Raw genomic sequence first — 12,201 nt, forward strand, 5'->3', positions numbered from 1 at the left:
CCTTCCCTCCTTTCTGGCTGCTCCTGTGGCCATGTGGCCCAGTCCCAAGGCTGCTGCAGAGTAGGCTTCTGTGCAATGGGTGGTAGCTGCTGGCAGCCCTGTGTATCTACTCTGCTCAGTGGAGGAACGCACCAATTTCAGTAGCAATCTGCAAGATTATCCAAGGACACCAAGGTAGAACCATGTATAATGTGTGACCACGTTTCCCTGTTATGAAAAAAAAATGAGAGAAAACAGTGTGACTCACTGAGAAATTTCACAGAAAGACCCAAATAATCATATGAGGTATGGCATTTCTACATCGGTCCAGTAATGCATTTTTTTTTTTTTTTGCAAAAAAACTCATAGACCTTCTTTTCTTTATATTCTTTCCCGTGAAGGAGGCAAGTATTTCTTTTCTTTTTCTGCATATGAGAAATCTGAAACTCAGAAAGTCAGTAAGAGGCAGAGCCTAGCTTTCCAACTTGGATATCTTTGACTTTTGGGTCAGTACTTCTTATCCTTGTTGATAATGCTTTGCCTTGACCCCTGAATCCGAGTTGAGTGCTCTCCATGCTACCTAAGACTAAGTCATTGATTTATCAGCAAGGATGGTGGTCTGCCAGCATGCACCAGTTTGACAATTTTGTTCTGACTGGTCAATGACCATGTTATCGTAGTTATTAAATATTTTGATTATTGCTTCTGTTTTTACATAAATATTTAATTTTTCTACTACATTACCTTACTTCAGAAAGGATTTGTGGCAGTTTATAAAAAATGCCATACACTAATAAGATCACATCTATTAGAAGTAGGTCAAAAAGCAGGAAGAAATACAAGGATAGAAAGATAAATTTGGGCAGGAAAGAGACCAACACAAAAGTGTAAATCGTAAGTCTGAAACACTTGCTCCAGATGAGTCATTTGTTGGATTCTAGACCAGCCAGGAGCCAGGGGCAGAAGAAAAGCTGGCTGGTTATGTGATTTACTGTGACTTCAAGAAAAAACAAATCAAAAGCATGTCTGATACAAAATCATCTTCCTGAGACACCCTCCAAAAAACAAACAAACAAACAAACAAAGAAACCAAACAACAACAAAAAAATACCCCACTGTAATTTAATTAGTACTCTTTGTATGACATCTATTAAATGGGCAAGGACAATTATGAGTTTCAAAGCGTCATTCCACAGGTTGCTTAAACCAAGAGGAGTTATGTTCAGCAACTGCCTTGAGCTGTTTGGTAACTTTGCTTTGTGTCTCTAGTTAAATACTAATAGTTTCTCTGATATGTAATACTTGATTCAAATTTTCCCTGGAAAATCAGCAGACATAAGTCACTTCTGAAAATTAGAGTGGTTGTGAACACAAGGTCCTACCCAAGACCTTACATGTCTTACCTGATTGAGCTCCTTCTTCTTACTGTGCTTCTTTCTCCGTAAAAGCAGGGTGTTTTCCGTTGTCCTCTCCAGTCTAACAGGTGGAAAATCATATGACTGTTCCTGGAATTCATGTGACCGTCAGACAGAAAGTAGCCGGTGAGATTCTTACACCCATTCATTTTGTCACTCATTCATCTGTCCTTTCATTAGACACGTACAGGATATCACTGTGTTCCTGGCCCTGCAGACACAGAGAAGGATAAGACACTGTGCTTATGAATCAAAGGAGGAGACAGAAATGCCCACGGATAATCACAGCACAAAGCGGGAAGCAATGTCACAGAGACAAGTCCAAAGAGGTGGGAAAAGGGAAGATAAAAACCATTATCACTGTTTGGGAGGCTGGGGGGATGGATTTCAGTGGACTTGATGTTCGATTCCAGTCCTGACATAAATCTCTCAAGGAGTTGAGGATGGAAAGAGATTATTGATAGAGAGAAGAGCATACTAATGGCATAGCTGTGATCGAGAGTGGAAGATGTGTTTGGACAACAGAGAACATTTGAGGGGCAGAGAGCAGTTGATTAGATTACATCATTGACAAACCAGTTAAGAAGCCAAGACTCTAGTTATTACACTCTGAAAGAAAAAAATGCCCTAAACACATGACTTTTAAAAATTTCGAGAGGGGGTCTGATGGGCTAAACATTTCATTTGCATTCATTAACACTGATGGGGGAGTTGAAAGAAGAAGGAATGGGCTGGAGCCTCAGTGCCATATGCTGGGTACACGCAGGACTGTCTGATGGCCATGCCTCAAAGACTTGAGCTGACTGCCCATTTCCGCTCAGACATAACACTTCTTTTTTTTTTTTTTTTAAATCCAAGCAACAGCATATGATGTTACGTCTTCCATGATGTACTTCTCTCCTTCTTGGTAGGAAGTGTTGGGTTTTGGTTTCATGTTTTGGTCTTGCATAAACCCCAGTCTGCATGATTAATATGCAGCTTTCATGGCCAAGAAAGAATGCGCCGCCTCCTACTCAGTTGCAGAGGCTCCCAAAGCCATAGGTTTGCAGAAATCATACCACAAGTTAATTGTTTTTTTAGCAGGAAGATCATATTGCCAGAAGAATGAAGTGCCTTGGAGTTGTCAAAGTGCCAGGTCAAAGCTTTGTGATTGGATGAGCTGTCTTCAAAGTGGCAGAAAAAAATAATCAGTCTTTACAGATATTAATCAGTGGTGAATATTATTGCAGCTGAATTAAATTCAACAATACAAATTAAATTTGTATTGGAAATTAATAACCTCTGAAGATTTAGCATATATTACGCAACATTTTAAATTTCATCCATAGCAATGGAATCAATAAGATATCTGATTTGCTATATAAGTTCAACAGACTTGAAAATTTAAAAAGCCCATATGAATAGATTTTAAATGTTTTAGCAACACAACTAATTGGTCAAATATATAAATTTAACTCTCCTTAAAATTTCGGGGGTAAAGTCCTTTTCATTCTTGTTAGAAGACAATTTTCAGGGAGAAACGACAAAGGTAAAATCTATGTCTTAATTTCGCAAGAGTTTCTAGACTCAGATCTCCACTCAGATTTCTTGTTTTCTGTGACTGGAATCGTCCAAGCCAATCGGTAGGCCTCCTATTGAGTTTCAGTGGGTTGCCCGTGTTTGCCACATCCCTGAAAGGACCCTGCCACAAGTGAGTGCTCATTAGCCAGCTTCCTGACTGCAATAGTCATTTTCTCCCCTTCTATTTAAAGCAAGCCTTCCTCATACCGTGGTGAATGATTTTACACTGCACAAAATGTGCTGAAGCATTCACAGTGTGGCTGATTACAAACCACACAGGAATAGGGCTTTACTCTTAAAGCGTAGCTTGTGCCTGCCCTCGGTCTTTGTTGCTCACTTTCAACACTCTTTGCCAACTCAACATTCTCCAAGAAAGTGTAAATCCTACCACGGGAAAACGAGGTGTGGAATATGTGCCTCGTCTGATGACATCACCTTCTGGTTAGGGCTGTAAATTGTGTGAGGCCAGGCATACAGACATTGGTTCCTAAGTGCTGGATCTTAGAGCTGGATATTCTGAGCTTGAAAAGTCATCATTTGGGGAATGCAACAGCTTCCTTTCTGCCGAGCTCAGAGTCATTCTAGGATCTTAAGGGAGTGGACTGGCCCCGAGGTCCAGGGAAGAGGGGGTTTTTACACCTGAAATTGCTACTGCGGTGCGCCAAATGCCTGTGATTGGCTTATTACAAATATCAATTCTAGAGTTCTGATAAACCAGCTAATGACTGTCTGAACTTCCTTAACCCAAGGAAGGGGCTGCCTTCATTACATGACTTCAGGGTCCCCAAGAAGGTCATAAGCTGGCGAAGGCCGGAAATTCTATCATTCTAAGACCGTTTCCATAGCGCGTTGCCAATTCCCTGGGGGAGGAACCATTGCTGCAATCTCTTTTAGCGCAGTAGTTATCAACCTGGGCTGATGGTGTCCCCCAGGGGAATATCAAGGTCTGAAGATAATTTCAGTTGTTACAGTTGAAGAGAGAAGGTGCTATTAGCTTGTAACGAGTGGAGGCCAGGAATGCTGCTCAGTGTCCTGCACGCACAGGACAGCCCCCCATGACAAAGAATTACCCAGCTGGTGTCAGCAGTACTAGGTGGAGACACCTGTTCTTAGTGTAAACGAGAGATCTGAGAGGTTGACCATAGGCGGACAATAGAAGCAGCATGGGACATTTAGCCTCGTGTGGCCAACGAGGAAGCCATAAGTGCAGAGAGGGACACAGTGAAAAACACCTTCTCATTTTGCTGAGGGTTAGCCTTGAATCTATACTGCAAAAGCATCGGTTCATGATTTAATTTTTTTTTTTTTTTTTTGTTAGAACCTCAGAGAGAATGAAATGAAACAAAATAGAACATCCCCAGACCTTTTTCAGGTTGGTGAATAGAGGAGCATGAAAAGAGGAGGTTCCTCTGGAGAACATAGAATGCAAGACCCAGGTGAAGAGCTTGCAGCAATCCCAGTGGGACTCTGGCAGTTTCCATGGAGGAAAATGGGCATCCTAAACTGCTTCCCCAAAGTAACTGGGTTTTCTTTCCTGGCGGCAAACATGATTATCAGTATTACCCAGTCACTGGCGCGTGAAATTCCTAACCCACAGGAAGTAGCTGGGCCCTCACCTTCTGGGTTTGTGGATGACAGACAGGTTCCCGCTCTCAGATTGTAACAATGGGCAGAGCCCGGAGAGCAGCCATTTCCCCTGGCAAATTCTGCCCAAGTGGGGTGTATTCAAAGGTTTTCAACAAGGGCTTGACATGACAATTGTTTATGAGACTATCCTAAAAAGATATTAGAAAGCTGGCGGAAGTAACACAGTGCAACATCCTGGGAGTGGTACGTTCTTTCCCCCATCAACCAAGAACCCAGGCCCACTCCCAGGCTTGCTCTGCTGATGTTTCAACCCTTTGTCTCTGCAAATCCTATCAGCAAGGCATCCACTGTGAGTCGCCAACTTCTTCTCAAACTAGACCATGCCATAGCTTTCTTTCTGCTTCCTGTTTGCTCGTAAAGTCACTGCCTAGACGTCTTTGGTGTTTCGCCTGCTCAGAAGTCAGCTAAATGAAGGCACATTGTAACCACAAGGAAACTTCTTGCTTGCGCTGCTGTCTAGCGTTAACAGAGCGATAAATGCCGCTTGGCGTGAAGGACGCTAGTCACCGTGGCCAGACTTCTGAGAGGTGCAAGAGGCCAAATGTCAGACTGCCAATTAAGCATCAAGGTGGAAAATTCTTGCCTTTCTTTTGGCTCAAGTGAGTTGGTTAGGGGAAAATATTAAAACTGAACAGGCAATCAGAAGAAAGTTTTCATTTTTTAATGGACTGGAACAATGAGAGAAGTTGTGCTAACCTTACGGTCCTATTGATAAGCCCCCATCCCAGTCATCACACACATACAAGCATATACATACATGTACAACACAACGATTCCAAGACACTGTCTCTTTGGCTTCCACTGCTGGAGCTCCTAGTTGTGCAAATCTGCCTAAGAGGAAAACCTAACTGGCACCCCAAGTTAGCAGTTCACACTCTGCCCACACGGAGCTATGACAATTATCAACCTATTTTCAAGGATTCAGCATGAGTTATAGAGTACTTATCATTCGTAATAAGAGTATTCGTACATTTGTGCAGTGCTTCACGTGTCACAGAGAACAGGCACGTGCTATATCCTGTGCGAAACGCACAGCGCCCTCCATTCTCTCACTCATTAACAACCCACTCTGGGTAGGCCCTCGGCTTGCGATATTAATTGGGAGTTGAGGTAAAGTAACCTGACCAGGATCATACAGCTCTAAGTGACACGACCTGGACTTCAGCCCGATCCTTTGGACACACACTCACAGGCTTTTTCAACGAGCTACATGGTCCCAGGTCCACTCCCCTCAATAAACGGGCAATTACTTCATGTAGGGTAATGAGTGGGGCCCCTGATCTAATGATGGGCTAAATGTTTTGTATTTATCTCATTAAAATATTCCTGCAAGGAGGGATGGGCTCAGCCCACCCATTGGAATAGCTGGACTATTTAGAAAGTCCCTGGGGATCATTGTAGTGGTCTTGTGACAGTCCTTTAGGTTTCTCCTGACCAATGCACATTATCTTCAGAGCGACTGCCTGTGCTTCTCAATAGCTCAAGGATAAGTTAGCATTTGCATTTCAACATTTCAAGTGTAAGGCATCCGTGCGGATGATTTTATTTTATTTTACAGATGGCTAAATTGTGTCAGAGGGACATAAAATGACCTGTTTAAAACCGCAAGCAACATTCCATTGCTCCACAGGCAGATTTTTTGGGAATGTTTGTTACATGTAGGTTTTGCAAAAGGGAGTCTTTTTTTTTTTTTTTTTTTTTTTTTTAGGAAAATTGAATGCATCACATAGATACTGTAGACATTTTTGCTCTGCAGCCCTTTCATTTTACTTGTACTTGCTAGGCTAAGGTCGTGCTGACTCTAGGTTGCTCTTTCACATACACACACCACCCTTTTCCCAAAGAATTGAAGAGTTTCCCCTTGAGCTGCACTAAAGGCCCCTTGAATGGGAAGCTTGGCTCACATTCTGCACCCTTGAATCCTAGTTCTGGAGTCAGTGATTAACATTTCTGTCTTTCCCTCTTTGTCGTTCGTTCATTCATTCATTCATTCATTCATTCATTCATTCATTCATTCATTCATCACTAACTTATTCCACAAGCATTCCATAAGTATTTACTGAGCACATATTGTGTAGCAAGGCAGTAGCAAGCAGTCCCTTGGGGACTCATCATCAGTAAAGCAACGAGCCAGTGTTTGGGTATGCGGGATGTGCTGTGCTCTTTGGGAGTGCGTATGTGCACACATGTATGGAGGGAGTTGTGTGAACTATACCATTACTATAATTCAAACACAGAAATTCTCAGTTTTGATGCTTCTTGGACTAAAGATGTAAGAGAAAAACATTTCCGAAGGATATTTTTGGTCCCCAATTTCTCTACAACATTCCCATAACCTGTCCTCTACGCATTTTAACCTGGGAATGGCTTTTACTGTCAGGCTCACGTCTTCTGTCTATTAACTTGGATGCATCTATCAATAGAGGATATGCACACTTTTTTGTTTTGCACTGGAATCATCATAGATGAAACAAGTAATCCTCCATGTTGTAAGTGTTAAAATTTCTTATTTCCCTGCTGCCTTAACATCTCCACAAACTGCCTGTGCCCAGCTCAGCCAGGTGACCAGCTGTACCAGTATGATAAGGCTGGTCCCTAACACTGGTTCCCATTCTTGCCCTCCCCTGACAGTGACATAGTGACAGTCATACACACCAGTGAAATCCCCTCATGCCTTTCCCTGTGTGCTGCACTCGGACTCCCAATAAAGGTACTTGCCCACAGGTCTCCCTCCCTCCCTCCCTCCCGCCATCTCTCTCTCTCTCTCTCTCTCTCTCTTTCGGTTCCCAACCTGCTTGGTTGACCCCCCTCCCTTGAGGCTCCCCTCATGTGGCTCCTCTCCAGGACCTGTGAGTATAAGATTTGTTTTTCTGCACCTCTCCTGTGTCACCTCTTGTGGCTGTACCTGACTGACCATCTCTAAAAGAATGCAAAGCACCCCCAAATATCAGACATCTCTTACTTCTCTCCTTCTGAGAGCATGTGTTTCTCCTTCCAAGAGATCAACGTATGCTTATATTTAAAAATGAACACAAAAGCTGTCCTGCAAAACAAAACTAATTCATGGCAGGATGTCACTGGGATCTGACTCGTGTCTGGGCCAGAGCAATGGCAGGGGTGTGATGGACCATCCCTGCTGTCCTCATCCTTGCACCAGCCCCCAGAGATGGATGCGGAGAGTTGCCCGGACCAGGGCTCAGCTCCTCCAGCTTGACCGCTCTCCCGCTGTGTGACTTTCTCAAGTAGCTTTCCCACTCTTTGCCTCTGTTTTCTGATTGCCAGGGGGTTTTCCGGCACTTTTGCTCAATCTCATTAAGAAATGTGTGGACATATTTTTCTGCACCAACATTGAAGTACTTACACAGGGATCTGTAGGAACGTGTTCCTGGAAAGACTGTGCACAAATTTTCCACTGCCTGCTGCCCTCACCAGCACTTGGAAAACTGCTGTTTTTTTTTTTTTTTTCCTTTCTGGTTGCATTTGCCACTTACCCTACTGAAAACAGGAATTAAGAATTTAGACAGCTGCTTACCACATAAAATTTTCAAATAAAATATTCCCATTACATTTTCTTAGGGAAAAAGTTCACTCGACTAGATTAGCAAAACCAATGTAAATATGAAGTAATGCCGGTGGCTGCCTGCAGAAGGTGTTTTTAACTTTCCATTTTGACTTAAGGGCCCAGAGCATTGAGGTGTCTGTGACACTCTGCTCTGTGTCACATTGGTGAGTAGGATGATGTTGTAATGTTCCCATAATGGTTAATATTATGTTAATGGAGATGGATGGCAACGCGTACTAATATATATTTAGTCAGGTGGAGACATTCCCAACTGGTAATGTAACCTGTGTGGTTAAGTAATTTACACATATAAATAGAACAAGGAGGATTCAGCTCTCATTCTGGACACTGCCTTTACCCTTGCATGAATACTTGATGCTATTTTCTAATGTCTAAAGTTTGATTTATTTTATTCTCTGCCACCTAAAGTCTATATTCACTCTTATGAGGAGAATACAATAATATCCGAACCAAATTATTCAATGAATGGAGCTCTAGTTTAATCTTTCAAAAGGCCTAGGGTGAAGCTGGGGAAATTAAAGCACCTTGGACGAGGGGCGGCAGGTCACCTCCTCCTGGATGTGATCTCCTTGGTCACAGCCACACATGATACTGAGCTAAGGGAGTAAGTGGGACAATTGCCAGGATAACTCAGGAGGTGAAAATACCTCTCCTCCTTCACCTGTATAAGCAAGAACAGAAAGATCAAGAGTCCAAGGGTGAAATTCTTCTACTATTAGTTCCATTTGTGGCTTCAGTGGAAGAAATCGTTTAACTTCTCAATTCTCTCATTTATCAAAAAGCTGAGGACCCCCTCATATTAATTTCTTCTGAGTTGTTCACATAAAAGGATTCTGTTAAAGTGTAAGGACGCAATGAAACACTTTGCAAAGTCACAGGGATGTGTAAAACAATGACTACTTGGTGGCTAGCCAGAGCTTGGCAGAACATTCTCAGACTACAGCCCAGATGTCTATATAATGTCTCTCTGGGTCAGCAGAGCTGTCCAGCAATTCCTCTGGAGTTGGCATCACAAAGAACTACCTTTGCTGTCATCACCCCACCGCTAGCTCCTCTCCCAGCCATCCATGCCACATCTGACATGTTCAAGGAACAGACAACCTCTCACCAGGAATTTTCTCAGAATAATCTAGGAGCATACAACAAAACATAATTTTATAGTCAATAGATCACACTAGGTTGCAGACATGCCCCTGATGCATGAAAACGCCAGTCTCTGGGGGCCCGTGTCCCCATTCCAGGGCTGACACAGGAGTCAGTGTCCTTGGCTAGCTTATCCCTCTTCCCGTGTGGCCGGCATGCCTTCATTCCTGCTGATCCTGACTCCTGCCTTGGAAAGCCTCCCCAGTGGGCACCAGCTCTAGATCTTCAGGGATCCACATGCCATAATTTATAATTTGCATCGTGAAGATGATAAGACTCTTGTTCCCTCTGTCCTTGCCGTTCACAACCATGTGACTTGGGAGAAGCTGCCCTGCCCCACCCAACCCTGTGCTGCCCTTATGGGAAGTCAGCAAGAGGGGATTTCAACATCTGGAGAGTAAAGGAGGAGAGGGAATCCTGCCAAAACTTATACAGATATTTTAGGGTCTTTTGACCAAGATGGCCCTTTGCTACTGAGAAAAGAATCAGGAGTGTTTTATGTCTAATTACTAAGAGTTTATCTTCCCTCCATTTTGCTTTGTTTTTAGTGCATGCTCATGTGAGCGAGAGCGTCCAGAAGAGGAGGAGATACAGTGTGACGGAGACAAGAAAGAAGGTTTATCTTGATAGGTGAAAGAACTTCCAGCAGTGAGAACTGTGGACTTTCATGGGCCATCTGAAAGGTGGGGATCACTTTAATACTGGAAGAGGTCTATCTGAACTATGTGACTGGCTTACAAAGGTGTTAGAGCAAGGTTTCATTAGGATAGAGGTTGGTGGGGTAGCGGATGGACCATACATTTTAGATGGTTGCTTGCAATGCTGAGATATTTGGATGCTATAAATAGTGGCCAACAAAGTTACTCTCTCTGAAGAACACACAGGCACCATCACACACAGGAGCATTCAGTCATAAGTGTTCTAAAACTACAAACCTTCCCGCAGGTCTCTGTGAAGATCCCTGCCCAAGGGCCTGCAGCTTACTGCTGGCTTCTCAAGAGAATTTTGCCTGGAGGTAAGTAGCTGACTTGTTTGTTAGAAGAGCAGGAACCCCTGGAGGAAAGGAGACATCTCAGCAGGAGGAGGAGGGGCAGGAAAGAAGAGAGGAGAAAATAACCAGAAGGCAAACCTTACCTTTTGGCCTCGTTAAAATAGTGTGCTATGGGCCCCAGGAATCTAGTTCTGGAGCCAGTCCATAAAGTAAGCCTTCAAAAAGTTTGCACAAAAGATTCTTAAGTAAGCTCATAAATATGACACCAAGCAAATAGTTGGCAAAATTCAGCCAAGTCATAAAAGGAGTTACTGGGACCATGCAGCCACATTACCTGTGTTGGCACGAGCTTGGGTGCAGGGCTCCTCCACTCCTAATTAGGGGTCAGGTAAGTGACAGCGATTTCAGGGTTTATGTACGTTTGGTCCTGGGCCAGTTCTTTCTGGTCTCTGGACTCTTGTCATAAAGAGGAACCAATATAAAGTAGGACAAGACCAAAGAAAACATGTGAACTTTTTATGGTACAAACGTGAACTATTTATGGTCGAATCAGGTCTGATGTGACCACATCATTCCCAGGAGGAGACTGGGAAAAGGCTCTCAGTCCTGGACTGTTCTTGGAATTATCCTGACTGTGTTCTTCTCGCAATTATTTTGTTCTTAATGGAATCACTAGGATCTTCTATTCAGCCCTGATCAGAAATGTTCACTGCTGGGCAAATCTGAACTGGAGGGCCTCTTGACCTAAAATCACATAATGGCATGTGTATTAGTTTCCCAAAGTACCACACCTGACTGGCTTAGACAACACAAATTGATTCTCCCTGTGCAGGTCTAAGTCCAAATTTCTCCTTCTTAGAAAGACACCAACATATTGGATTAAGACCCACACTAATGACTTTATTGTAATTTGATTAACTCTTTAAAAACTTTTCTCCAGATAAAGTCATTCTGTGGCCTTGAGGATTAGCACGTCAATATATGAATTTGAAGGTGGGAGACACAATTCAACAAATAACAACCTGATTTCCAAACCAGGAGGCAAAATAGCTACTGTAAATTCAATTTTTTTTTAAAAACCCAAGAAAGAAAGAATCTGCAAAACCCTGGGGAGGACCGCAATTCTAGCTCTTCAAAGGTACCACTTTAAATAACTTATTTCTGCAGGCTGATATGTTTGTTGTTCATTGCCCCCTGTATATGGACTCATCTGAGAAATTTAGTGAAATACAAAGAAAAACGTAGATCCAGATCCTCCTTTCAGATAATAAGAATCACGTCATTCATCATGTTGCACTTTTCACTTGGGTTGCCAAACATCGCTGAGCCAAGTGAAATAGATACTCAGTCGTGGTTCCCTCATTTATTTCTCCTTCTTTGGTTGGATGAAGTTTTCTGTTTCTGTTTCTCTACTTTCTTCACGTGGTCTTCTTGGGCCAACTTGTGTCACAGCCATTCTAGAGAGAAGTGGGATGCACTCTGATGTAGCAAAAAGACTGACTCCCAGTGTCACTGCTGCCTCATCTGCCATCGTCCGCCATGTTCTTCTCAGTGGGCTCGGCCCTGAGCATTCCTAGATCATCTCTTTAGACTCACCTCCAAGCTTCCCTTCTCTGCTGGCCAGAACTTTTATAAACAGTTGTTCAGACCTGCTTACAGCATGGAGCTGTTCACTCGCATGAGTCAGATTTTTATTTGAAAGGAAATTCAGCCTTAAAAATCCAATTGTATAAAACACCAAAGCATCTCTTTTCTATGACAAACAACAGAGAAGTGGCAGAAAGTCCTCTTTGTGCTTGAAAAGTCTTTAGGGAAGACAGTTGTCATTTCTGTGAAAGAGGAGGACTCCAAAATAGAGGAACACACACACACACACACACACA

General features: G+C 43.0%; 1 protein-coding gene across 1 annotated transcript in view; it reads left to right on the top strand.

The window, feature by feature from the left end:
• LOC308506350 (uncharacterized protein) overlaps positions 1-11,400 on the top strand; it is a 191,620-nt gene extending 180,220 nt beyond the window's left edge. The window contains exons 4-6 of the mRNA XM_081069724.1: positions 1,575-1,723; positions 9,876-10,010; positions 10,273-11,400. Coding sequence (XP_080925850.1) covers positions 1,575-1,723; positions 9,876-9,961 — 235 coding nt within the window. The 3' untranslated portion in view covers positions 9,962-10,010; positions 10,273-11,400. The remainder of the gene's footprint in view (positions 1-1,574; positions 1,724-9,875; positions 10,011-10,272) is intronic.
• The last annotated feature ends 801 nt before the right edge of the window (positions 11,401-12,201 follow it).

Source organism: Rhinolophus hipposideros (genome assembly GCF_964194185.1).
Source record: "Rhinolophus hipposideros genome assembly, chromosome: 12".
NCBI lineage: Eukaryota > Metazoa > Chordata > Mammalia > Chiroptera > Rhinolophidae > Rhinolophus > Rhinolophus hipposideros.